Source organism: Varanus komodoensis, unplaced genomic scaffold (assembly GCF_004798865.1).
Source record: "Varanus komodoensis strain SLA01 unplaced genomic scaffold, ASM479886v1 scaffold28, whole genome shotgun sequence".
NCBI classification, from domain to species: Eukaryota; Metazoa; Chordata; class Lepidosauria; order Squamata; family Varanidae; genus Varanus; species Varanus komodoensis.
In genome coordinates this window covers 8,216,655-8,243,522 of record NW_025335727.1, presented here as the reverse complement: position 1 = coordinate 8,243,522, position 26,868 = coordinate 8,216,655, and the positions used below count along the sequence as shown (strand labels likewise).

General features: G+C 42.8%; 1 protein-coding gene across 5 annotated transcripts in view; it reads right to left on the bottom strand.

The window, feature by feature from the left end:
- TNIK (TRAF2 and NCK interacting kinase) overlaps window positions 1-26,868 on the bottom strand; it is a 303,045-nt gene that overhangs the window by 100,522 nt on the left and 175,655 nt on the right. For all 5 annotated transcript variants that reach the window (XR_006415147.1, XM_044434575.1, XM_044434576.1 and 2 more), the window contains exons 6-9: window positions 21,953-22,043; window positions 20,247-20,377; window positions 11,444-11,498; window positions 9,110-9,188 (exon numbers count right to left, since the gene is read on the bottom strand). Coding sequence is in view for 4 of the 5 variants with exons in the window: in XM_044434575.1 (XP_044290510.1) it covers window positions 9,110-9,188; window positions 11,444-11,498; window positions 20,247-20,377; window positions 21,953-22,043 (356 nt within the window). In the remaining variant the exon portion in view is untranslated. The remainder of the gene's footprint in view (window positions 1-9,109; window positions 9,189-11,443; window positions 11,499-20,246; window positions 20,378-21,952; window positions 22,044-26,868) is intronic.

Here is a 26,868-nt window from a genome sequence, read left to right as displayed (position 1 = left end):
TGACAAAAAATTAGCATGTGGGCTGCTAATCCTGTAGCCAGACTCTGCGCAGACACTTAATGTGCATGTTACTTCTTCCCCCAACTTGTTTCCCCTATTCTTGTCATAAGCTGCCTCTTCAAACAACTAGCCTATGGCAGGCTATGATGGATGGATCAACGGAAGAGGATATACAGCTGTGTTTATCTGGCAGGCACAGCTGTCCAGCTTTTCATAGCCAGATTGCCTGCCTTGTTCACTCTCTCTTGCTGTTTTCAAAGAAAGCAATGCCGAGGCAGCGAGAATCACGCAGGGCAGCGGAAACAAGTCTATAGCCACAATTCCCTATTCACAGAACTCTTTGGACCACAAACAAGATACCCCTCATTTTATAAAGTCCCCCAAATTATTGTTCTCACGATAGAGCAGAAGAGAGGGTATGGGGAGAAGACCCCTTGCTCAGGGCCACCCCGTTACTAAATGACCAGCATAACTGGAGCATGGAACCAGGTACTGTCCTCCACTTTCATGCTGCCTCTGTCAGGGCTATTCCAGCTCATAACTCTTGATCATAATTGTTGTTCTGCAATTCTATTATCGGCGCCTAACTTGTGCAACTCTGCTGCCTGTCCATAGACAGCAAGCAAAATGGGAAGGTGTTTGGGGCCGGGCTCCCACAGAATACTAACTAATCAGCTTTAGAATCTTCTTGAAAACCACTCAATGCATGCGTGAAGAGCCCATATGGGTGGCACACAGAGACCACGAAGAATAAGTAGCTTTATACTGAACCAGATTATTTGGTCCACCCAACCCAGTACTGTCCACACTGACCAGCAGTGGCTCTCAAGGATCTCAGACCGAGGTCACTCCCAGCCTTTTTTCGTAGAATCCAGGGACTGAGTCTGAGGTTTCTTCATTCAAAGCACGTGTTCCACCACTGAGCAATTTTTGGTCCGTAAGTTCAAGCTAACTGCATTTCTAAGCCAAGTGAAAGATGTGTGAACTCTAGTAACCTCATCTGCAAAAACTCTGTGATAGGCTAAGATGGAAGAGTCTCCACCTTCAATCCAGGTACATCTCATTAAATCTCCCAATACCATGGGAAATAAGGAAGTCATGGCACTTAATCCCTTCCTTAGCCTGCTATTCACCCTCTTCTGCCTGGTGGCCTGCTTGTCACAGCATGTGTGGGAGAGAAGCATACAAAGAGAGCAAGATATGAGCAGGCAGGAGAAGCCATGGCTGCCTTCTCTGCTGTTGTATTTGGAGATTTCAGAAGTATATGCAAAAAATCGCTGCTTTTTTTTCCTTCTCTTACTACCTAACCCCAATTTCTCCCTGCAACTTCCCTTGTCTTTGACCCCCAGCAGCTTTCTGCCCACATCAGTTCTCCCCATTCCTCATGGTATCCTAGGCAACACTAAACCTACTGCGTGCTTGTTATTTATGTACTTGTTTATTGTACTTCGATGCTCCTTCAAACAGCTTAATAAAAATGTCCTCCTGAAGTTCTGATCCTCACAGGAACACTGTGAGATAGTGAAGGTTAGGCTGAGAGATCATGATTGGCCCATGGTCATCCAGCGAAGCTGGTGGCTGAGTGGGGGCTTGAATCTGGATCTAGTCCAATGCGCTTAAGAATTATGCTACACTGGCAATATGTGCAATTAAGGATTTATTTGGCTTCTTCCCTCCATTTTATCCTGAAACGGCATCTGGGAAGAAATCAGGAGTGTGCACTGATCCAGGATGCTTACATTACTATGGGTGGAAGACAAGAGCAGAAGCAGGAGATCCCACTGGTACGTGAATGTGGAACTCTCTCAACCTTATGAAATTGCATCTTTTAAAAAAAGAGAATAAAGACTAACTCAGGGTTATGGTAAGGTTAATATCCAAAGAGGCTCTTATTCACAGTTACATGAAAGAGACTGCAGAGTTGACATCCGTGGCCTGCTAGATCCTCACCATGGGCTCTTCTCTTCCTGCGTCTACAGAAAATCATGCCAGCTTTCAGGATGCTTGGAGGTCTTTGGATGCTCACTTCTGACACTGAGGTACAGCCTGGGGGACCTCCTAATAGCTCCTGCTAAAACCAGAAGCTTCAGGGAGGCCTTAATGGCCACTGTTCCAAGATGGGCACAATTCAGTCACATGATTGTCGCAGAACTTAGCCCTTCACTAAATCGTGTCATGTTTGCATTTAAAAAACCCCACCCAAATCTTGCAAAACCTTGCAAAATGCTTGTAAGAATACATCTGTACTCACGCACAACCTCTCATCATGATGTACTAGCAACATATTTGGATGAAAACGGTGAAGTTAAGAATAAATAAATAAAAACTGATCTGTAGCACTCTGAAGAAATGCTAGCATATATCAAAACAGAAACACTGTTTTGTCTCAGTCTTAGTCTGACTGCAAAGTGGGGGAGGGGGGAATCCATCACTTTTAACTGAGTCAAGGCCACTGAAAACAGGTGCAGGGATGCCAAGACAAAAACCAAGCCAAACATTTTTTTCATTCCCTTTTTTCCCAATTTGCAGCAGCAGGAAAGACTCCAAATCCTCCCCTACTTATCAGTGGATTTCACTGACTTAATTTCTTCATCTTAAGCCCTCAAGGACTTTGCAGCCAGCGAGCCACTTTTCTCCATATTTAAGGAGTGATCTCTAGCCCAGGGGCTTTGGAGCCTGCTGAGCCATCTTCTTGAGGCAGACAGGTCTAAACCCACTTAAGACAACTTCCCCTGGACTTTGGAGTTACAGCACCTGGGAGGGAACGACTGATCTCCAGCTCTGAACAAATTGCAGCTTTGAATGTTGCTTTCTCCTGTGAATGAAAGGCTTGATTTTTTTTTAAGGAGAGCTGACACAAATTGGAATCCTGAGCATGCTCTGTTTCCACTGATGCAGGATGTGGAGCCTCAGTTCCTGACATTTAAAAAGTGCATTATTATTTATCGCCCACTCTTCCCTGGAAAACTGAAAGCATGTGGACTCACAGTGTTCTCCCATCCAGGAATTAACTCACTGAGAGCCCTACTAGATGGCACTCATATGATTCACTCTTCCATGCTTACTCAACAGCAGCAGCGGAGGTGGGGGGGCTGATTCCAATGTGTGGCGAGAGTCCATGAAACTTTTGCTCCCACTACATTCCCAGTCTGGATCACCCTCCTGCCTCATGCCATGGCTGCGATTTGCCCCAGGAGCAAGAAGGGCCCTTACCACTCTTCCCAGGCCTGCCAACATCTGTAGCAGGGGGGAATGCGACTGCGGTGGGGACAAAGTGTTGGAGCCTCCCTCCCCACCAAGAGCTTAGGAACAAGCACACAAAGGGAATGGCAAGGTCTGAAGTTCATTGCCAAGGAGAACATCAAACTGGGAACTGGCGGCAGAAGGAAAGCACCACCTTCAGCAGATCAGAGGGCTCTGATTCACTTAATATAGGTGTTTGATCTCTGAACCTATCCCTACTGCCTTTGGATTCTCAATATACGATAGTCCAAAAATGAGTATTCTCAAAACGTTACATCCTATAGTGTAAGCTAACACACGGACCCTTATGCAGACAGGATGGTACAATCCATGTACAAGGGAATGGTATCAGCTGGTTCTGGGGAATTTCAAGGTTTGTAAAGTTCAGGGTGGGAGAACTGCAAAGCACGGGAGGGCAGGAATGGACTGGAGAAGCTGACAGACTTTAATCGGGAGTCCTTTAACTAGGAGCTCTGCCTAAAGCAGGGAGTTGGACCTGAATGGCCTTATTGGAGAAGCCCTGAAAGCCGGCCAATAGTTATCCTTATTTTACGAATGGAATATTCAGGCTATGAAAAGAGTAGATTTTTCAAGCTATTTTAGTGAATTTGTGACCAAGGCAAGTTTTGAATCACAGTCTTTTAGCTACAGTGCTGCACCAAGTCTGGGAAGCTACAACTCTGAGCCCACTGGCCTGAGAGTAAGGATCATCTTACTCAGTAGGACTTACTTCCAAGTAGACATATACAGGACTGCACTGTTATGTCTCTAATAGCTTTCATTGAAGACTGTTTTCAAAATAACTGAGAGACTAAGGTTAATGTTCCATACCTTGGACACAGTTTGGAAGAAGAATGGAAAGGTAGGCAGATAAAATATAATCTGTTCTGAGCAACAGAAATAGAATGGTTGGAAGTACTCTGTATTAAGTCTGTTTGGGAATTAACCCCATTCTATCTTTGAAAATTTCTGAGGTTTCACTCTGGGTAGGAAAAAGTGGTAAAGATGATCTATTAACAATCTGAATGAACAAAACAGTTGAAGTGCTGCTTCGGTATATTGACAGCATTGTGTAAGAACCCCACACATACACATTTCACCGGAGCTTGGTTTTCAGCAAAAGTGTTTTGACTAGTGTTTGCATTCCCCAGTCTCCATCCACCCTGTCTGGCAGTTCAAGCTTTACAAAACGCATTTCGCTAAAGGCAACTCCCCTTCTCCAAGCAATCTGCAGTGTGCTTTGTCAGCAAACAGACTGTAACAAAATGTAAGAGAGGGGCAGAATCAAAAGCAGATGGTTTAACATGCTTGCAAGGAATCTTATCAACAGGATGCAGGTATAAATATTTATTATTTAAATGTCATTATCTTATCTGGCCTTGTAACATCCCTCTGTTGCAAGAATGATCTACATATTCATCACCTGAATGAACCTGCAACATGAAAGGATGCCTTACATGTGTAGATTGACCATTCCTGATTAACAGCATGAATTGCACTTGGCACGAATGGAGGTCCAGATTCAACAACCTGCCTCTCCAGGCAAAGGATTTCAGACAACAGGATTCGGACATATCTCTGCCCAAGAACTTGGACAGCTGCTACTGGCAGAGTAGACAGCACTGAACAACATGGCCCGAAGTCGGAGAGACGGGGGGCTTCCAAATGAGACCGTCATTGTGCTATTGCCCTCCCCCATTCACTGAATGTGAGCTGTCTGTGTGTCAGGCATCACTGCCCAATTTGCACTCCCCCTGTGCTTTCCCACCACTTCTATTTTTTTTTCTAATCAGACAAATCTGCATCAACCATACTGACTGGCAGATCTATCTGGGGGCAGCAAGCCATTTGACACGACCCCTAACATAAAATATGGTGAACTAGCACAAGCATCCTCTAATGTAGCACCAATAGTGCCTGCTGATGAAATGGGTTCCCCTGAAACCTGTTGCACCAGCAAAAGTTACTGGTGTTACAGCAGGGGCCACTTAGCACAATGCCATTTTCATTAGCTGTACTGCTGAAGGAGATATTGCTTTCAATGCCCTCTGTCTGGAAGTACCCTTTGTATAAAGGAAGATGAATACGTAGAGCTTGGATAACAAGGGCAGAGGCCAGGGTTCAATGGGTACGCTAGAGATGCCACAAAGAATGGAACAGGGGCACGTGCTCCCAAGAGATTCCTCTGAGGTGGTCCTGGTGAGCAGGGCACTCCTCAAAGCCGGCTTGCTTGCTCCAACCTTTGAAAGACCGCTGCATGTATTAATATTTTATTATTAACTTTCTTCCTTGATATTGTATAACTGCTTCAGAATTACTGTGGTGTAGAAAATAATTCTATTAGCTTATTGGTATTGCCCCTGAAGAACTTCAATTAAATTGCTTTGGGTCAATACACTCATTTTGATTTTTCCGCATGTCTGCAAATTCATTTCCCCTCTTTTTTTTGATGGAGGAATCTTAGCACAGAACAGTGGTGGTGAACCTATGGCATCTTTGCCAGAGGGGACACGTAGACCCAAGTAACCCCAACATCACCAGCAGCCGAGCATCGGATAACAGCCCACATAGGGGCCATGCACATACTCGGAAAGGAGCAGTGGCGCCAGGCGATGACGTCACGAGCTGCAACACATTAGCCATGAATCGCCTGAGCATTTGCATGCCTGGTCAGTGTGCTGCTTGGAATGGTTGTTTTCAGATTTTACTGCAATGTTGCCACTTTGCAATAAATAAGTGGGTTCTGGGTTGCAGTTTGGGCAGTTGGTCTCTACAAGGTTCACTATTCCTAGGTTAGCGATAGAAAAAAGAGGTGCCCTGGCATGATTTTGAAGGTTGGAATGTGTTTAGAATAGGCAGAAATGGTGAGCTGTGCAGAAAAAGCTAGTCAGGGAAGGGTTTTTCAAGAGCACATTATTTTGAATGGAAATTGGGCCATGTATTAGGGTTAGGGGTGTGCACCAGGGTAGGGTTAGGGTTAGAAAAACAAGGTGTCCTGCCATGATTTTGATGGCTGCAATGTCTTTAGAATGGGCAGAAACGATGAGCTGGGCAGAAAAACTACTTAGGGAAGGGTTTTTCAAGAGCACATTATTTTCAATGGAACTTAGCTCTATATTAGGGTTAGGGCTGTGCACCAGGGTAGGGTTAGGGTTAGAAAACCAAGGTGTCCTGGCATGGATTTGATTGGTTTAATGTGTTTAGAATGGGCAGAAATGATGAGCTGGGCGGAAAAAGCTACTCAAGGAAGACTTTTTGAGAAGCACAGTATTTTCAATGGAACTTGAGCCCTGTATTAGCATTAGTGGTGTGCACCAGGGTAGGGTTAGGGTCAGAAAAACAGGGTGTCCTGGCAGGATTGTGGGGGTTGGAATGTCTTTAGAATGGGCAGAAATGATCTGTGCAGAAAAAGCTAATCATGGAATAGTTTTTCCACCCCACCTCCCATTTTTTCTGGCATGTGACCCTTATATACGTGTTGGGGGAGCGCAGCAGGGCAGGTTTATTCCAGTGGTGGTGAACCTTTGGCATGTGTGCCAACGGATGCGCACAGAGCCCTTTCTGTCATCAGGTAAGCCAAGTCGCCCCAGCATCCCCCAGCAGCAAGCATCTGAGAAGAGCGCACCTTGTGGCCATGTGAATGCTTGGAAAGGAGTAGCTGTGTCAGGCAATGACGTCACGAGCCGCAGAAGCTCATTAGCCGCGACTTGTCTGAGCTTTTCCATGGTCAGCCAGTGTGCTGCCAAGTATATATATATATTTGCTTGGACTGGCTGGGAGGTGTTTTTTCGAAACTAAAGCCTCAGTTTTCAGGTTTTAATGTAGTGTTGGCACTTTTTGATAAAGAAGCGGGTTTTGGGTTGCAGTTTGGGCCCTCGGTCTCTAAAAGGTTAGCCATCACTGGCCTTGATGGATCACAACTCTGGAGACAAATCTCGAAGTTCACTGTTGTATCCTCACAAACACAACATTTCTCAACCAAGTCATTTTGCATACTTAGCTAGTCATCAACTATGCCGCAATGAAGTATAAAGAAAGAGTCGTGAACATGCCTGTATGAACCCCGCCTTTAAAGGAACATGCATGTTCTCTAAACAATATATTTCATCACATTTATATCCCTTTTTCCTCTTGCAAGCAACCCAAGGCAGCTTACAAGTTTCCCCTTTTCTCCAATGGAATATGTTTGTTTTGTGTTGAGAATGAGACCTAGTATGTGAAAACTAGCATTCCTTCCTTATGCATGTTGTACACGCTCCTCATGGAGACAGGTGTGGAATTCTTCAGCTGGGGCAGCTTTGGTGCAACTCAGCTCACAGGATACTCTTAGACTGCCAGATAAGGCAGAATGGGAAAATGCTTGCTGCCAGGAAATGAGGATGACATTAACTGTGATTTGCCTTCTCTATTAGGTATGGGGAGGCATAAGAATATATAGCCAGCATTAGCACTGGTTTCCATTTAATTTTCCAGGCCCTAGTTAAGGTGTTGGTTCTGATTCTCACAGATCAGGATCTATGTATCTCACAAAGTGAAAATTTGGGAAAGAATAGAGGCTAAAAGAGATATTGCCACTTGTATTGGTCCCATCAAGAAAGTGGGTGACCCTTGATGACCAGAGGAGGGAGTGCCTGTTGTAGCTGTGAAATGAGCCTGAAAGAACTAGACATGTCTTAAATTTAAGGGAAAAGTACAAAATACATTTATTGGGGCTAGCTACCCTTGAAGTGTTCTTTCTGATTTTCTAATTCAGTACATGCAATGAGATTTCTTCTCTGGGACGTGAACACACCATCTTTGCAGTTGCATTCCAAAGTGGTAAAATCCAGGAAAATCCGCAGTGCTTATTTCTTTGGCATATGTAAGCCAGTGCTAGGATAGAAGACTATCCTTGCATTTAATGGCTCGGAATTCCATGCAGGCAAGTGCACAGAATGGCAGGAAGGCAAATGAATAGGAATGGCAGGGGAGGAAGCGGTTTCTCCATTCCTACACTGGCAGTTAACTTGCTTTGCATGCTGGCGGCAGCAGGAGGAGCAAAGCCACCCCTTGGTACCGCTGCTTCTCCCCCAGGGTGCTCAGCAGAAGGTGATTTTTGTCTGTGTGATGTTTACTGGCCTACTAGAAGGGTCATTCCCTGCAGGCTTCAGAAGGGAGCGTCTCCTCGGTGACCTCCATAAAACTACAGGCTACTAGCCTCGTAGCTGGCTAAAAGGACCAGCAAACCAGTAACTTCTCTGGGCTTATTTACATGGCTGTGCTTTCCTCCCATTTGCGAAATGGAAGGCAAAGGATTTCTTTTTAATGTTTCCTTGATCTAGGGCCATTTAACTGGCACAGCATAAGACAAACGGCAGCATCAAATACTTCAAAATCTATGTGTGGGAACTGCACCATTTGTCAACTGTGGCGTCATAGCGCACAAAGAAAGCAACTCTGTCTGAGGGCTGCTGGCCCTCAGTTCTCATGTCCTTCCAGAGGTCCCATGTTAGACATATCGCACTCTGCTCTGTTCCAGTGACCCTTTCCATTCATGACACATTTGTGGCTTCTTTCAGGCAGCCTGGACTGACTTCCAGCCACATCAATCTGCAGTAGGGGTGAAGCAGGAGAGTGTATGCAGCCACCCAATCAGAAAGCCACAACAACTGCTCACAGGGTTGCTCTGAAACATTTCTTTGCCTCACTGAAATGTTCAAATTCTTGCACATATACACATGGCTACCAACTTTAATGGGCACCAAATCAGCTTCTATCTCCTGCGGAGGTGCTTCTGGTTTGCTTTTGCAATTTCAAAGATGTGAATAAAGTGTAATGACATGCAAATGAAAGGTATATGCATAGAGGAAAGGGCAGACACACTCACCATTTCTTTGATTTCAACCTGGGGGCTGGGTTCCGAGGAATGAGGAACAGAGCTCTCATGGGATGCATGTCGCAAAGGGCTGAAAAATCCCAACAGAAGGCATCAAACATAATGCACCAAACATAATGGAATACACAGAGTATTCAACCAAAGGCATTCGGTGGCACACTCAGATCCTCATACTGTTCTCTGTTGTCTCTGGAGTCTGTCATGCAGCAAGCAGAAGCTATTGAGCTGCTTGTTAATACACTTAAATGCTTCTCTTGTAAGAGTGGAGCAAGTACAATGAGTGTTTCCTGCTAAATGGTGGGTTCCTATCATGACAGCAGCACCAGACTATCCCAGCTTTCCTCAACCTGACAACCTCCGGATGGCTTGGACTTCCAACTCACATCAGCACCTGCCAAAGCAGCCAATACTCAAGAATGCTGGGAGTTATAGTCCAAAAGAACTGGGGGACACCAGGTTAAGAAGGCTGGTGCTGAAGCTGGTCCTAGGCACTTTCAATGGTGGAGGCATTTGTGGGCTGCCCACCATTTTGGTTACTCCTGATACAGTTACTACATCAATTATACGGCGTCATTATTGGAAATTACCATGGCAGTCTCTCTATTTAAATTTCCTACAATGTAGCTCTGAAACCCATTAGGTCAAGCCGACCAAGGGCTTGTAGCCCTGCAGCCATGTACTGTAGCCATGTGCATACACTGTATATGAACTACAGAACTTGCACTGTAGCCATGTGGGATGGGACCAGACGACCCTCAACCTGGTTACAGCACTCCATCAGTCCTATCTGCCTCTCCAACTGTTGCTTGTCCTTTGTTGCATGAGGTCAGGTGCAAAATCACACACCAAGGCATGGAGGGAGAGGGAAGCTGCCTATGTCCTGAAGTGTACATTGCAGTGGGATCACCTCCTTGGACTTTGCTGTCAACAACAGGATTGGCAACCCCTGGGTTAGTTACAGGTCCTTTTGTGGTGCTTTATTTAGCAAAGCAACAGGTTCCTTGGCAAGGGACCACAGATCACATCTGGGCCACAGACTTTCCCCATGTGGCCTTCAGAAACTTCATGGATTCTGCCAGCAGGTGAGACTTGGCCCCTGGAGGAATCACCATGGTTCTCTCCTCCTCATGCCTGCCAAGTCTATTAATGTGTTGCCTAAACCCACAGGAATTCCCCATGAGGAATTTTTCTTTAAACCTTGTAATGACTCTGTGAGATAGAGCGACATTATCACCTCTGTATTTCAAAAGAGAGAGCTGAAGCTGAAGAAGTATGGCTCATCTAAATGCACCTGATGAATTTCATGGCAGAGATGAGATTTGAATGAGAGATCTCTTGATCTGTAGCTTATTCTCCTAGATACTATATTGTACTTGCTATATGAATATTCTCTCTCTCTCTCTCTCTCTCTCTCTCTCTCTCTCTCTCTCTCTCTCACACACACACACACACACACACACACACACACACACACACTGCAAGTGACAGAAATTCCTTAAAGGCATGTCAAGTTTGACAGAAGTAGGAAGGAAAAAGAATGAAAAGCCTAAACCCCTTTCCTAATTCTGCAGAGTTCAAAAGCCGTCCAAATCTATGCACAACAATTACGAGGCACAAGTCTGTCAATAATTCTATTAAAGCACCTGCCATTGTGACAGGCAGAGTGGATGTGGGTTTATGGGTGTTAGGGTTGGCATGTTAGTCAATTGACAAGTCAAATACTGTCAAGTGACCACCTAACATTTAACTGCTGCTGAATCCTGTACATCATTACATGAAGCCATGATGCTCGTAAGTGTGAAGAATTGGGCTGCTGCCAACTTAGCACAACTGCCTTTAAAAAGATGACTGGGGTCATAATTTTGTTTTGTGCATGCACACACACATATCTGTAGGATTATTCTGTTGTTTCAGTCTGAAAATGAAAAGGAATTGCTCTGTGAACTTGATATCTAACAGAGTTGGAGCTATATTTGGTGCCAATTTTTGAAGTCAAATTTCATTTCTTCATAAAAACCGTTCATTGAAAAATCAAGCCTGTTGGAGGTTCTGCTTCTTGGTTAAGCTACAGCATGATGAAAACCTGGAAATGTAGAGATAGATCAACAGATGATAGACAGACAGACAATCAGCCAGAGATCTGTTCCTTCTCTTGAACCTGCCAGTTCAGCCCACAGAACCCAAGTCTATCTCATTTCAGCACTTTACTTGGAGATAATGGACATGCCGTTTATTACAGAGAACTGGAAATGCTGCCAAGGCATACTGAATCCTAACAAGCAACAATCCAAATTATGCTAATGTGTGAAATTGGGTTGTACTTACGAGGAGCTCCTTCTGCCATCTCGATGGCTGTTATCCCTAAAGACCACAAATCGCTCTGAAAAAAACAATCAACAAAACCTTTTAAGTCCATGAACTCCTGATCTCCCACACTTTGAAGATTTAGGCCTTTCAGAAACCAACTTTTTTGTTTTCCCCAGTTAGAGCTGTGGAGTTGAGTTCCCCTCCCAACAGACTGGAAAAAAAAAAAAAGCTATATGAGATCACTGAAGCTATGTAATCCAATGTGATCCTCTTTCAATAACAAAGGAATAACTCTTTGAAATGTAAAAACCCAAACAGCCTGGCAGTTAATCTTTCTGCAAAAGCAACAGGCAATTATCTGAATTCTACCTCCCCTTGCCCCTGCCCCAAGCCAATTTTCTTAGTTCCTTATTCCCTTGAACTTTTATCACAACACCTTTATTAAAACAAAAACGATTGGAGATAAAACACTCATGAAACAAAGTAAAATCTTCATGGACCATAAATATATGATGTGGCCACATTCAGAATACCATCTACCCTTAAAATGGCAGTTACTATACTAGTAAAAATTAAAGTTTGCATAATAGGAAAGGTCTACTTTGCTTATAACCTGAACTGACAAGTTGTCAGGGATGAGCATAGTGAGGAATTGTAATGCCTTCCATGTGCTAACCGCTTCCTCTTCCCCATTCATTTAGTTTTGCTTGCTGCGGCATCTGAACCCAGGTTTCTAGGTTGTCGAGGGTTAAACAACCCAGGCTTTTAAACCATAGTTTCTTATTCCTGGATTGTTTAGAAAGGCAACAGGGAAGTGGCAAGTAGTGGGAGCTAACATATTTGCTTGCATGATGGTGATTTGGCCAAGACTACCCAATGAAATTTGTCTTTGTACTGCTTTGGAACATTTTTCTGTGCTTTGGAATAATACTAAATGAAACAGTTATTTTTTTATACCTTGCTTTCAGCACGAAAACTCTCAGGGTGGTCAGCAAATCAAAAGGTTCTCTCCTCGTACCCTCAGGATAGCCCAGTGAGAAAGGTTAGGCTGAAAGATAGCAACCAATCCATGCGTACCCAACAAGCTGCATGTCTGAGCTGGGATTTGAATCTGAGACTACCTGGTCAAAGGTCAGCATTCCAACCACAACATTGCATGGTAAGTTAAATACTTCTTTGCTGCCCAATAGTTGCACGGTTTAGAATCCTTAACAACTCAGAGTTGTTATAACCCTTCACACAGATTTGGGCCTTACAACAAACAAAGCAAAGTGGTTGCAAAATGGAGGCAAAACAGAGACAACATGGAAGGCAGACATTTGCTCCCTCAAAGTTTAACCCTGACAACTCATGGGTTGAGATCACAGGCAAACGGGGTCCTTCCCATTACACTGTAGCCAGGAAAATCTCAGACAACAAGCCAGAATGCAAAACTTCCAAGTTTAGAAAGAAAATGATGAACCTTTATGAAATAACTGAAGACAAGGATTATGTGGGACAAGAGAAAAAAACAAATTATTTAAAAAGTGAAATTTCAGAATTGACACAAGTAGTCTATAAACCAAGTAAACAGAACTATATTGATAAACCTGATTGCATGATAGATATTTATGAAGAGCACAGACTCATTTCTCTGTTTTCAGCTAAAAAGGAATTTTGGTCCCACTTAGCCAGGTAATGAGGCCAATAGCTTTTAAAACAATGAATCCAAAGAAACTGCCAGTTGATAAGACATTTCCTGCAGAAGAAAAATTCCCCAGGCAGGTACAATCAACTTCAAGCACTGGCATTCCCATCTGAACAATCCTAGACGTCAGGCTACATATTACATTTGCAATAGGGATGTCACCAACTGTCCAATATTGATGGTGAATTCTCTCCATCCTAACTGCAGTATTACAAGCCTTTGTTCTGGATTTAGCTGCATTGCATAGTAAGCATGGACTATGATCCAACTCAGTGGTGGCTGATGGTGAGTGTAAGGATACAGGAGTCAAATCATAAGGCTGAGTGCTTATAGACTTGATACCGGAGACCTGAGATTGCATGAGTAAGGGAAAGACAGGCCACACCAAAGAGTTCAAGACCACCAGCTCAAGAGTTTCCAGGGCTTTCTCTGCCCAGCATGAAGGAGCTCAAGGAAGAAATACTTTCACTCAAAGTCAACCCTGTTCTATCAGGTTCTCGCTCCATCAAGAGATCTTTTCTAAAGCCACTGAGTCTTAATAGACTTTCCAAGACTAAGCCAGCCGAACATGCTTTGTATTACAAGGATAGGTTCACAACAATATACAGTTGCTGGGAAAACCCATTAATCCCCCTCCCCCATAAATGCAAGGATTGCACCTAAGTTTAGAGGGACCAGGGAGTCCTGGCTCCACTAAGCTACAGATGAAGGAGAAGTTCTAATGAGGATGCCTTTTTCAGTGGAATCGCTGTGGCAAAACTAAAGCACAGTATGGATGTCCTGATGCTGGGATGTCCATCTCATTTGACCTCGATGGATTGCCTGCCTGCTTCCAATCTGTTGGCTGGAAGTGGGCCAAACTGAGGGGTTTGCAGTGCACGTTCACCGAAAAGACAGGCAACAGCCTGCACTTTCCAAAAGAAAAGGAAAAAGGAAGAAATTTGTGCAGACTAGGCAACTTGTGCAGTGTGAAACTTGACACTGTTGGCATAGACTATGGACTTGTCCAAATCACGCTAGATTGAAATGCTTTTCAGTGCCAATTTGCATACAACACACAAAAGTGAGTTATAAAACTTGTATAAAATTGCACAATGTTACAAAGCATGCCCCTTGTGTATATTTCTTTATGCTGTTTATAAAATGTGGAAACTGCCCATCTTAGAGAAGATGACAAGCCAGCAGAACTCGCAACTCACATCACAATAAGTGCCAGTGTAGAGCTGTCGAATCAAAATCCCAGGGGGCAAATCTGTCAGATTTTCACCCCTGAATCAGACTCCACACACTTCCCTAACAGACAGTCACAGACTTCTGGCAGGGTTTTGCCTAAGACCCCTGAGAAGCACAGCAGATCTTTAACTACAAATCAGGCTAAATTGTAAAAGACACTTTGGCAGGATACTTGAAAAGTAATCTCTTAAAAGAGAGAGGAAAAAATTCCATTAGGCATGGCCAAATGACTGCTTTAGTGTATACAAACTGACTTAAAATTACCATTAATAGGCTTTGTTCTATGTTCTTAGTTTGTATTACATGCTGCAGTTCTCAAAGAAGCAACACTCTTCTTGCAACTGTAGTCAGTCATTCCTTCCCTTTCCATCTCTCTCCTTTTTTATTAATCTGGCTTCCTTCCACACAGTTCTGGCGGCTGGTCCCTTCACTTCAGCCTCGACAAGTGCATTTTCCAAACCTTGTTAGGACTGCAGTTCCACAGCAGCAGTATGGCAGACTGTCTCTCAGACAAGACGTTTGCTTGCCGGCTATAAACGTTTGCTTGTTTATATCGCAAAGCCATGCGTATAGTATCAAGTTATTTTCTAGTGAATTACAAAAGATGCCAAACACTCATCCTGAACAGACATCCTTCCTGGTGTCTGTCTGTCCTGTACAACTGGTTTGGTATTCATCCCTGTTTCCCAAGAACCCCTGGGAAGTGTAATTCTGTGACACAGGCTAGAGAGCTTTAGAAATCATTCCTGAGCACAGTCTTCAAACTAGCATTCCCAGGGGGTGGGGGAAAGGGGGCATGTCTTTTAAAGTAGTATAAAACTAACACACACTAACAGTGAAGATCTGCCTGGAAAGTTTCAAAAAAGAATATGTGATTATGTCTCTCGTTTGAGAAACTTGCACAAGAAATGCTTAGATTTCCAGCTAGTTTGGAACAGTTAAGAGATTAAGATTTAAATATAATAAGGCAGATGTCTCAAGTCTTCTTCTAACAAATCATCATTACATTTTCCTGCCAAGAAGGAATCATCTGCCACTTTCTTTTGGATTCCAAGTAAATTTGGTAGCTTTCTGGAAAGAAAAAAGGAAAGAAAGAAAAACAGAACTACCACAGTATGACTTCTGTATCTGTTCTTCGTGCCACTGAGTGTTTATTGAGAGATATGCTTTTTATATCAAAATAAATTAATAAAACTGCACATTTATTTATATGAATGCATAAATCTGCCCTCAGTGATTAACAGGATGCCCCAACCTACATGCTTATTTTGAATGTTAATATGTCAAAAACAGCATATATCATGGGGTACAATACAAACGTTCATGTTTAGATTCCAAATATACTATCTAGTATTCTAGGTCCATTCCAAAAAAGTTTGTAAGCCCATTTGAATTAATGGCAAAGAGTGGGATGGACATTTAGACACTCCATTCACAGCAGAATAATTGGGGTTTTTGGAGATCATGAACTAATCTGCCAAAGAGACACCCCCCCAACCCCCACTACATGTTCTTGGGAACATGCAAAGCTCCCAGGTATGGGAGGATTTTTCTTTGGAAGATCAACTCAGGGACACTTGCAAAAATTAAGGAATAATTGGGATACACGACCACCATCCAAATTCCATATTCAGCGTCAAAAGGGCTGAATGAGCTTCCAGTTTCACAAGGCAGGATAAAGATGGGCTTTGGAAATCTATTGTGGGGAAATGTCTTTGTCCTCCTGCAGTGTCCCCTGGGCCACCCACAGAAGAACTGAGAGAAGAGGGGCACCCTACCATCTGCTGGGCACCTCAGAGGGTAGAGTGGCTCGTAAACTGCACCATGAAGAAGTGGCTTATCATATCATCCAAGTCTGCCCTCCTAAGGGCAGCTCAAAGTTAAATCTCTTCACATGCAGGGAGAAGTCGGCTTTCAATTTTCTATCTAAATGACACTACAGGAATAGCAGGCAAATTATTCAAGGGAAAACATTGCACAAGCCACTGTGAAAGAAGACCTATTCTGTGCTCTTTGTCACCTGGCTGAATGGAAGGAAGTACATAAAGCAGAACTATGCTCATAAGAGCATAGAAGAGATGAAGCTCCTATGTTACATAGGGCCCAGACTTTTTAGGATTAATTGGATCCACACCAAGAGATTGAATTGGGGTCAGAAACAAGCTGGCACCCAGTGCAGTCAAGCCAAGTTTAAAGCAGTATGCTTCCCATGACCTGCCCTGCCACAAAACATAACATCACGTTCCACAGTAGCTGAAGCTTCCGGTCTTCAAGGGCATTCCAACGTATAGCACTTGACTGGGTCAAAGAATCCATCACCACCCACCAGCTGTGAAATGTCTCTCTCCTTTCCCAAGGTGGTCTGATTCTCATGTTGTGCTTGAGAATCTTCACCAGGCAACCTTAAAATTGCCAGTCCTCTGCCCACCTCTGCATAGAACTGGACAAAGCTGTCTGGGAAAACCATAATGTGCAAGAGCTAGCTCCCTTCTGTACACCCATTTTCCCCATTTGTAGACATTTTTTTGGCATTGCTCTCAAGGGGACAGTGTATTTGCTACTTGGTGAGAGGACACTCGGGAGCAGCTGTGTCAAGAACCAGGAACAACAGTTCTCTCGCAGTCATCAAAGAACCGAGTAACAAGAAAATACACATCTACAGTCAAGCTTTACTGACTTCCAAGATTGGGCTTCTGATACTCTACTTCTCCAACACTGGCAAAAGAGACAGAAGTGCAGCACTGAGAAAAGAGACTATGTGAACTGGCTCCCTAGGTAATTTCCCAAGGGACTCACTCCTTTGCTCCTACTTCACTCTGCTTCTCAGCTTTGCCAATATCCTGGCAAAGCGTGTCCATAAATCTAAATATACATTCTTCACCAACACCCTTTCTCCCCTGCTGTTCCATATTAGTCAAAGTCAGCTCCTGATACTTGTCTGAACACTTCTACTGTTCTGTGTCAGTGCTGGTGGATCTGTGGTCCTCCAGAAGTTGTTGCACTCCAGTTCTCATTAAGCAGTACAGCTATTTGTCAACATTATGGGAGCTGTGGTCTAAGAACATCTGCAGACCAAAGATTCCTCACCCCTAATTCATGTCAATGCCTGATAAAGACTTCTCTCTTTCATCTGGCATTCTCAAACAAACCCTCCATTCATCTTCACTGGTTTGTCTAGTCTCTGATGTACAGTACAAACCTAATGGCATGTGTTTACACTTATTTTGTCCTCTTTTACCATATGCCTACATTCTCTTCTAGAAATAATTATTATTGTTTTCAAAAAGAACCTGGACTAAAGTGCTTGGTTTCATACTATTGGCTGAGGTCCAGTACCATCAGGCACTAGGCCAGAAATCCAAAACTTTTAATGACAATGACAAATCCCCAACAAATATCAAGTTCGCTTTCCAGTGACTGACTGCCTTATGGACTGTGCATCTCTCCAGACTGTGCTCAGAATAGAAAAATTAACAAGAAATCAATCTGGTGCTGGCAAAGCCGAGCGCCTTCCCGGACAAGCTTTTGACAGGCTTCACTCACTCAGAGAACTGCCTCTGCTGCCTGCCTGCCTGCCTGTAAGTGAGCAAGTTTATGAAAGCGTGTTTTCTTCCACAAGCCGACTGCTCGAGAAGAGCAGGTGCCTTCAGGCCTCTTCAAAGTGGCAAAACATGGACCATGGAAACTCCACAGAGCTCAGGACCAAGTCCTGTCACTGGGTACTGTGAGTCCAGGTCAATACAATGTTCAACAGAAAACTGGCCCACAGGTGTTTTCCCTCCGAAATAGAAGCTGGCAGGTTAAGAACTCTTGCTTAAACACATGAATTTGGCCCCGACGTTCAGCAGGTTTGTGAACTGGCCACTAATTAATCTTACATATTGCGCTATCCTTGTAAGTATCAGGATTGACTGCAATTCAAACCAAGATTCTCCAGGTCAAAGCACTGGTGCCCTTTGTGGTGAGTCCTTTGTGGCTACAAATGTAGCAGAAAAACAGGCCGCATGGTCCTTCCATCTCCAATGGGTTCCACTCTATCCAGGTAGATTGGCTCTAAATGCTTGAGAGTTGAACTTGGCTTTTTGCCTAGGTCAATGGCCAGACTCCAAAATTGATTGCAGCTTCTTAGTCTTACTCCAAATGTCAAACTATTAACTAGCATATTTTAAGGGGGCAGACTGAAGACCCTATACCTCAGAGTGTATTCACTCAGTGGCAAATCACATGGTGTCCAGACTTCATTACCTATTTAGGAATATTTTCCCTAGAGACATATCTCAAATAATCAAGCTAAATTTCAGTAAGTTGTTCAATGGGATATCATGGAATGGAGACAAGGACATCTCTTAAGTTTGTGGGGTGAAACTAATACACGTAATGCAGGATCCCTCTATTCATATTTGCCAACTATTTTCAAAAATGTTTGTTTTTTTCAGGTGTACTTCCTCAAAACGAAATTAATTGGAGAGGATGCAACTTTCAGCTAAAGAGGGTGGACCTGCCTTTGCCTTGTATTAGAGGGTGTGTTATGTCTGGTCCATCCTGTTTGACCCCATTTCTCAAACTATACTGACTTTCTGGGTAAATCTTGAATTAAAAATTGGCAAGAAAATGATTATGTGGAGGACTTGAATAGACAGGTTATTTTTGAATCAATTAGTGACTGTGGATTATGAGTTTATGTCTTTTTAGCTTTGTGTGCCAAATACAACTTGCTTGCCGCAGCTAAATAGCAATATTAGCAAACCTACAACTTGCAACATTTGTTAGAATCTAGATCTGGCCCTGTGCCTTTTATAGTTTCAGAGCCTCCACTGCCATTGGAAGCACTAGATGAAGCTGAGCAGCTATAACGGACCTACAATTCATGCTTATAAATACTTATTATCAGTGAATAAATATGATATACAGAGTCTTAAAAACAAATTGAATTGAGGATTAGGTGGTCCTATTTTGCCTGATCAATGAAACACTGTTTTTGCATCTGTGCCAGAAGGATTGATGGATCTTATAATACATCTTATTCAGCAAAAATCTCTGATTTGTGTTTATTGATTGCCACAACATCTTTTAAATAAGAGTTTGTCTAAATCAGCTGGAAGTTTAACACAGCTAAAGCTTATTGCAGTAATGCCCAATGGCTGCTTCTTTTGGGGAGCAGGCTATAGTACAGGAAAACCTAGCATTAGAATGCTCTTTAATATTTACTGATGCACACATTCTTTTAAGTTATTCACTGCTGTTTTGAACTTTGTATTAAGACAACATATTCAGATTTTCAGTGTCCTCTTGACAGCTAAAAGACTGATATTACAACAATGGAAGAGTAAACACCCACCTCCTGTGACACAGTGGATTGAAGATGTAATAATACTTTCAGTATTTGAATGAGCAGTATTTAAATCTCACCTTTAGATGGATAAATATATGGACATTTGGTCTACCTTTTCAGAATCTGATGCAAAACTGTTTATTTTGATACCTGTAGTATTACTTGGTCATATATGCTTACAGATATATATATTATATTCACCTATTATACATTATAAACTTGAAAAGTTCTTTTTAATGTACTTTTAATGTACATTTCTTTGTTTTGGTGAAATTCACATTTAAAAATAATTTTAAAACCCTGTCTTCATAGAAGAGCTGCTCCCAACTTTTGATTAGTTTCACTTTCATTCATCATTCATACCCTGGTTCCAGCTCCAATGTTAAGACTTCTCGCCGCAATCATTGGCCTGCTCCTTTAGGCTGATCACCCCATGGAACTACCCCAGTGTATTATTTAGCTCCTGTCCTAAATCTGCCAGTTCTTCCATTATACTTTTCCATGTGTAATTAACTTTCATGGTTCAGTGCTGATTAGCAAAGATCGCATTAGCCAACATCTTTAGATACCTTGAAGTCATAAGTGGCATCAGGGTTTTCATCACAAGCAATAACCTCCGGGGCCATCCAGTATGGTGTTCCAATGAATGTATTTCTTCGCCCAACTGTTCTGTCAAGCTGAGCACTGACTCCAAAATCCACTGGGAATGAAAAACAGTAAGTGATGAGGCATAGATTAAAAACAGGGTTTTACTCATGTCACATAAGAAGTGTAAATTAAGTAATATTAAGTTTGACAAGCCTAAGTTCACAGAGAGCTTCAAGACTCTTGATGTGAAGAGTGCTCAATTCATTTCAAAAATGCAAATGCCCAAAAATGCAGAGAAAGTTTAGCCCAAAGAATGCATCCCCTTCCTCCATTGAGTAAGGCCATCTATTAGAACAGGGGCAGGCAACTCCCAGGGAAGGTTCGCCTCCACCCCTGGCCTACACACCTACCCACCTCCAAAGTCGCTGCTGTACCGCCAAATTTAAGCAGAGGAAATAAACTACACTTCCCACAAGGCACATGGAGAGTGAACAGCGAGGCTTAATGCAGGATTGCTCTCCTAGAAACCGCATGGAGGATGTGTTTGGGTGATATTGCACTACAATGAGGCGCATGCTGGTGGTACAGCAGCAGTTTTAAGGCACTGAGGGCAGCCCACCTCTGTGCCAAAGACTTGGGCTCAAAATGAAGACACTTTAAGATTCAGCTGCTTGTGCTAAGGACTCATAGACATCATACTATATGGTCATAAGTATTTCCCTGGTTGCTGGATACTCTTATCCAAGTAAAGCTCGGAATTCTTGGCCCAGCTTAATCACAAGCATACTGAATTTAGAAATTTCCTAGTCCCTAATCCTAGAGTTTCTATGATGCTTCTCTGCCCTGTGATAGTCACCCCATCCAGCAGGCAACAGGTACATAGTTAGATGCAACACTGGTAGGCAGTGGCCTTTTTAAAGCAGTGACTTCTGTACTGAGATCTTTGACTTGTTCATGTCAGGTAAGCTAGTCTTGATTGACACAATGAATTCTGTTACACTCTAGTTCAATTACTTTCCACTCTCTCTCTTCCCTCAGCAATCTGACCACTTTTCAAGAGCCATTTAATGGTTAACTTACAAACTTATTAGATAGGTGTATCTTCGTAGCTAGAATTGTTTATATCTTCTACTCATCACATATTTGTCAGAGACTTTGAAAGAACAGTTGAATTTCACTTTTAAAAGGGCAAGGTTGGAGAGAGAAATACATCTAAGAGTTACAACTGGAGGGGGGCACTAATAACTATGCTGAGCAGAAAAAAGATCCCCCCTCCAAAAAAAATTGACTACGATCTTCCCAATCAGAGTCTCTTTATGTTCCATATTTTTAGCAAAAGCTACCAAGAAACTACCCATGAATAAGATCCAGGTTTTGTTTTGTGGTTATAAGAGACTTTAAATAATTGCAATTATAGTTTCCAGTATTGGTTTCACATGGTTCTATATTCTTACACATGATTACACCTATGAAGATTCCTGGACCTTATTTTCAAATTGTTTAAAATAAATGTATTGGCATGCAAAAATGACATCCAGTTCTACTTGTTAGACCTTAGAGGAATTCTCAAGTTGACTTTAGAAAATTGATCAAATTCATTAAAAGGGCAGAACTAATAAAATCCTTTTAGCAAGCCTGATTCTATGCTTTCCTTTATTTTTCACAAACTGGGAGAAAAGAGACTTACCTAGTTTAACTTCTGCATTTTCTGTCAGCAAAACATTCTGTCCCTTAATATCACGATGGATTACTTTGTGCTGGTGGAGATGACTTAAACCCTAGAGTAAGAAAGACATTACATTTCTTTGTCTTCTTTTTTAAAAAGATGAGTAGACAGAATGCAACATTTCTTTTCTGTGCTTTCCTTCAAGCAATGAGCTGGAAACTCTCATGAAAATGTGGTGACGGCAAATCAGGGGGATTCGGGGTCCTCTGGGGAGACAACAGCTACCCCTACTCCCCATGGTCAAGTTATTCCCTACTTTGAACTCAGAAGTGGAAACCGAGTGGCCATCTAGTCCCTGCAAACTCAAGAGGCTAAAGGATCAGGCTTGGCCCTAAGCATCAGCCTGAGGAATAAGGACTCCTCAGGTGTAAAGGGGATGAGTAATCACGAGAAAGGAGATGCTCCAGTCTTGCCCAGCTGATGCCCTATAGCAGGGGTGGCCAAACCGAGGCACCGCTGCAGCATGCAGCTCCTTGAGCTTGCTTTGTGGCTTGCCACTCACGGGCTGCAGCGCTCACGGGTGGCCACTTGCCACCCACTGCCCACACTCGGCACTCTCCGCCTGTTGTTCACTGCCCACAGGCACCCGCTTGTGGCTCTCAAGCATCTGACATTTACCCCATGTGTCTCTTCCGCCCCCGGCCTACAGGCCTTTAAGGCTCATGCTTAAATGTCTTCAGTTCCAGGCCCAGTGGCCTGGAACAATGCCTATGGATTCGCTCTGGCTGTGCCTTCTTTGCTCTTCAATGGATCCCGTACTGTTCGGACTGCTTACTGTCCTTGATTAATTGCCTAAAACTGTGGAAGAAACTTAACTGCGCCTTATGCTACAATAATGCTATTAATCGTTAATAGCCTCTCTTTGTTTCCAGGGTAAGATTGCTTCATATGTAAAGCAGATAGCTCTATCTGCTGCATTTGTAGCTACTGCATTTTAAAGTGGATTTTTCTTTTTAAATTATAAACTACCCTGAAATCAATTATGATGAATGGTTGTATAGAAATAGGGTAATAAAAATAAATCCGGTCACACAAACACGTGGTCATATATGCCTAGATATACAGTGTAAACTCTAAGAAAGATCCAGTTGGAGTAATTTAATTTTAGCTCTCCCTGATTCAGTAGGAGAGATGTAATCGTGTTTTAAGGGGATGGTACAGCCACTTTTCAAGAAAGCTATCTGAAATACTAACAAGAAGAAATTCTTACTGTTATTCCCACTGTCTGTGAACCAAAATTCCAGATTCCATTAAGGAATGATGAAACAAAGGCTGGAGTGGAAGGGAAGGGAAGTGGTGGGAGAACCTACACAAGCACACAAATTGCTATATAGCTTGAATGCTGCCCTAATCGAATCATAGCTCATATTAAAAGCTTGTCTTAAAGGTTAGAAGTAGACTAGGTTGTAGTTGTACCTTTTTATTAGACCATTAATTCTTCTCTCTTTTTTTCTATGCTCCATTTCTATTTCACACCCATGTTGGAAGGTTTAAAAATATCTGCCTAAATTGCCATGCTAGTAAAGTATGGTTTACTTTCATGACTACATTCATATCCGCTTTAGATTCACATTAGCATTCATATTTTCAAGATGAAAATTATTTTCATTCTCTACTGCCAGCATTTATTAGTCATTTTATTTTCTCTACATCAAGGTTCCATTTTGTAGAAGGATAAAGAAACCTGGCTGTATTGTGAACAAAGATGTTTCTCATTACATGGCATGCTGCAAAGCGGGGCTTTAAATGTATTCTCTAGCATGTATGCATATGAAGTTGCCTTATACTGTATTAGAGGATTGGATTCAAGCCCCATTCTGCTTGCATCCTCCATTGTCTCAGCTAGAACTCTTTGTTAATCTCGCCACCCACGATTACCACTTAAAAAAATAATAATTTAGCCATATCAGAAAGTGAACCCAGGGCATTCTGCATTCACAGCCTGTGCTCAGCTATTGAGCCATGGGTCAATCCCAGTTACTTCAGTAGTTAGTAAATGTTCCAATACAGAAACATTTTCAAAAAGCACATCACTGTGTGTTAGAAAATGGATTGACAACCACAGGAGACATCAAATATCTGAAATCCTGTAGTGTCAGAGTAGATGAGTATAACCTACAAGTATTTGGCAGTTCTTATTTGAAAGACTTTACCCCGCTCCTTTATTCAAGTGGACATCTGGAAAAATTTGAATACTGGGTCTCATCCAGTCCTTATCCCATGCTCACCCTGCCATCCTCCATGAGCCCCATGTTCCAAAGACTAGGAAATTTGGGCAGTGCATAGAGATACAAGCAGAGTAAGAGAAAACTCCCACTGTACCAGCTGACTTTTGCTTGCATAATATTAAATTTAACCCACTGCTTTAAATTCCTTCTGTCCACGAACTGCACTGTCTGGATGCATTTCCTCCTCTCTTTTTGTGCAGCAGTTCAGTCTTTACCTCCAAAGTTGCCACGGGGTAATCCAGCCCAGCTCCCTAAAGTATTCCTGATAGCCAGCAGAACTGACATATTATTTAAATATAGCATTCAGATACTGATCCATACTTGCACAGACTCTTGATAGTATAGTAAATAGTAAAAGGCAAAAGAAGATCAAGAGAATAAACTCAGTATAAAAAGCAGCATATCAATAAAAGCCGTAGGAAGTCAACCAAGGAAAGGATTCCTGAAATGAAGACGCTTTCAGGAGAGGCCAGTAACAGCACAATGTTGGGACCTGCCTGACCTCCAGAGGCAGGGAGTTCTACAGAAAGAAGGGTTATCATATTGAAGGATCTTTTTCCAAATGGCCCATAGGTCCATGTAGAACCACCCGGACCATGCTATCTGATAACCTCAGCGACCAGGCAGGGTGATAAGGGAGAAGGAGCTCTCTCAGGTATCCAGATCCTACATGGTTTCAGGTTTTTCAGAACAGTACCCTAGAAGACTCTAATGCTGGGAATGTTGAGGTGGCTAGATGGAGTCACTAGGGTGGTCGGTGTGGGCCTTGGTGGACTTCAAGGGATGGTGGAGGACAGGAGAGCCTGGAGGAATGTTGTCCATGGGGTTGTGAAGGGTCGGGCATGACTTAGCAACAAAACAAACACCTTACACTTTTCTCAGTAGCAAATAAAGGTAGTGCCCCTTGAACAGTCACACAGGTGTGCCTGCTTCATTCCCATAAGTCCCCTTCCCTCATATGGAACTTGGTGAGACCTCATCCCACTTCCTGCTGTATTTTCCCTGCTTTTAGCCAGCCTGGCTTTGCACCCGAGAAGCAGTTGGCTCTTCTACAACACTGCTTCATACATAAATCTGGTAATCCAGGTAGGCTGAGTATCCACAGCTCTAATGTGACTCTTACAGATAGCACTGATTATTTGTTTGAAGGTGGGGGGAACGGAATCTGACCCCAGATACTCCTGCACTGCCCCTAAGAAAGGGGATTATCAGTGCTAGAACTAATGCATACCCCGCCCCCCACTAACTGCTCCCTCCAAGTTGGTGGGTGGTGCTTTTCTGCAAATATGGCCTCTTGTAGAGCTGAAAATCCAAATAAATAAACTTACGTTTGAAAATAAATGGCTCAAATTGATTTAGGGCATAGAGAGAAAGAGATAGAGAGCAAGAGAGAGAGTGAGAGAGAGAGAGCAAGCACTCACTATTTCTTTACTCAAAGGCAGTGCTCAAGGGTTCTAATCAGTTAAAATCAGTTCCTCTCTATTTTCTTTTTTAAAGCAAAGTGTGAAGGCCCATCTGTTGAATTTGCACTTTATTCGAAGACACCTACAAGCAAATCAAGAGTCCTTAAACTCCTTCCACATAAGAACACTTCCCTCCTTAGTAATAGCTGGTTGCTAATGTGAAAGAACTAGAGGAAATATTCATTGTGTCCATAGACTGCACAATTACTTTTACAAGCCTCAGGCATTAAGGTCCTCTGAGGCCCAAACTGAAGGTTCAGCCTTGGCAGATCTCAAAGCCAAGGATCCAAGGGACAGGTAGGCTTCGAACACCCAGTTTTTCCACACACACTAGGTGGATAAGGTAAAGGGTCTCTATAGAAACTTGACCAGACAGCCTGCTGAGAGCAGCCACCTCACAGTCCATATGAGAAGGCATCCAAGTTGGAACAGGAGGAGAATTCATAGAAGCAAAGTTGCCTTTTCCCTTCTCCTTCCTGTGGCCACTGCCACCTCCCCAAAAGTCTCTTTGAAAGGCCCAGTGGGGAGCACTTCCTCAACAACATGGGATGGGCTGTCTGGGTACAGGGCAGGAAAATTTTCTTCCATGTTCCTCTTTATGTTAACTTCTAGACTGAGTAAAGCTTTGAGATATCTAGTGCAGTGCAATGCAGTGCCATGCAATGTAATATAATAATATAGAAATGATGAATATGCAAACTGTTGTGGGGAGGAGACAGTACACCCCGGTAAGCATAGTATGTCCTGCACAGAGTGATAAAACACAAAGCTAAGAGGATAATGAATTGAATCAACGGCACTAATTAAGGGTTCCAGCCTCACAAAGAGAATTTGGCAGCTGACAGTAAGGAAGTTATTTAATGTTTCAGGGGATCAAGGGAGGAAGGCACAAAATTCTCTGCATAGATTGAAGGGTGCTGCTGGATCTATTCTGGATTAACTTTTTAAAATATATATTTAAAGTTTTTATTATAGTTATTTCTTTTTTATAACCAATAGTGACTATAGCAAAGTTATCAACACCACGCAAACGGGCATTAATTTTTTAAGCAAAGTGGCATGACTTTCCGAATAGAACCATCTAACATGTACTGCAGCAGACATTCTGTGTCAAGTTGTACAGGGCGCTTTGTGGCAGCAGTAGCTGGGTGTGCTTTTGCCCAACTTCTGGTGGGCTGACCATGAT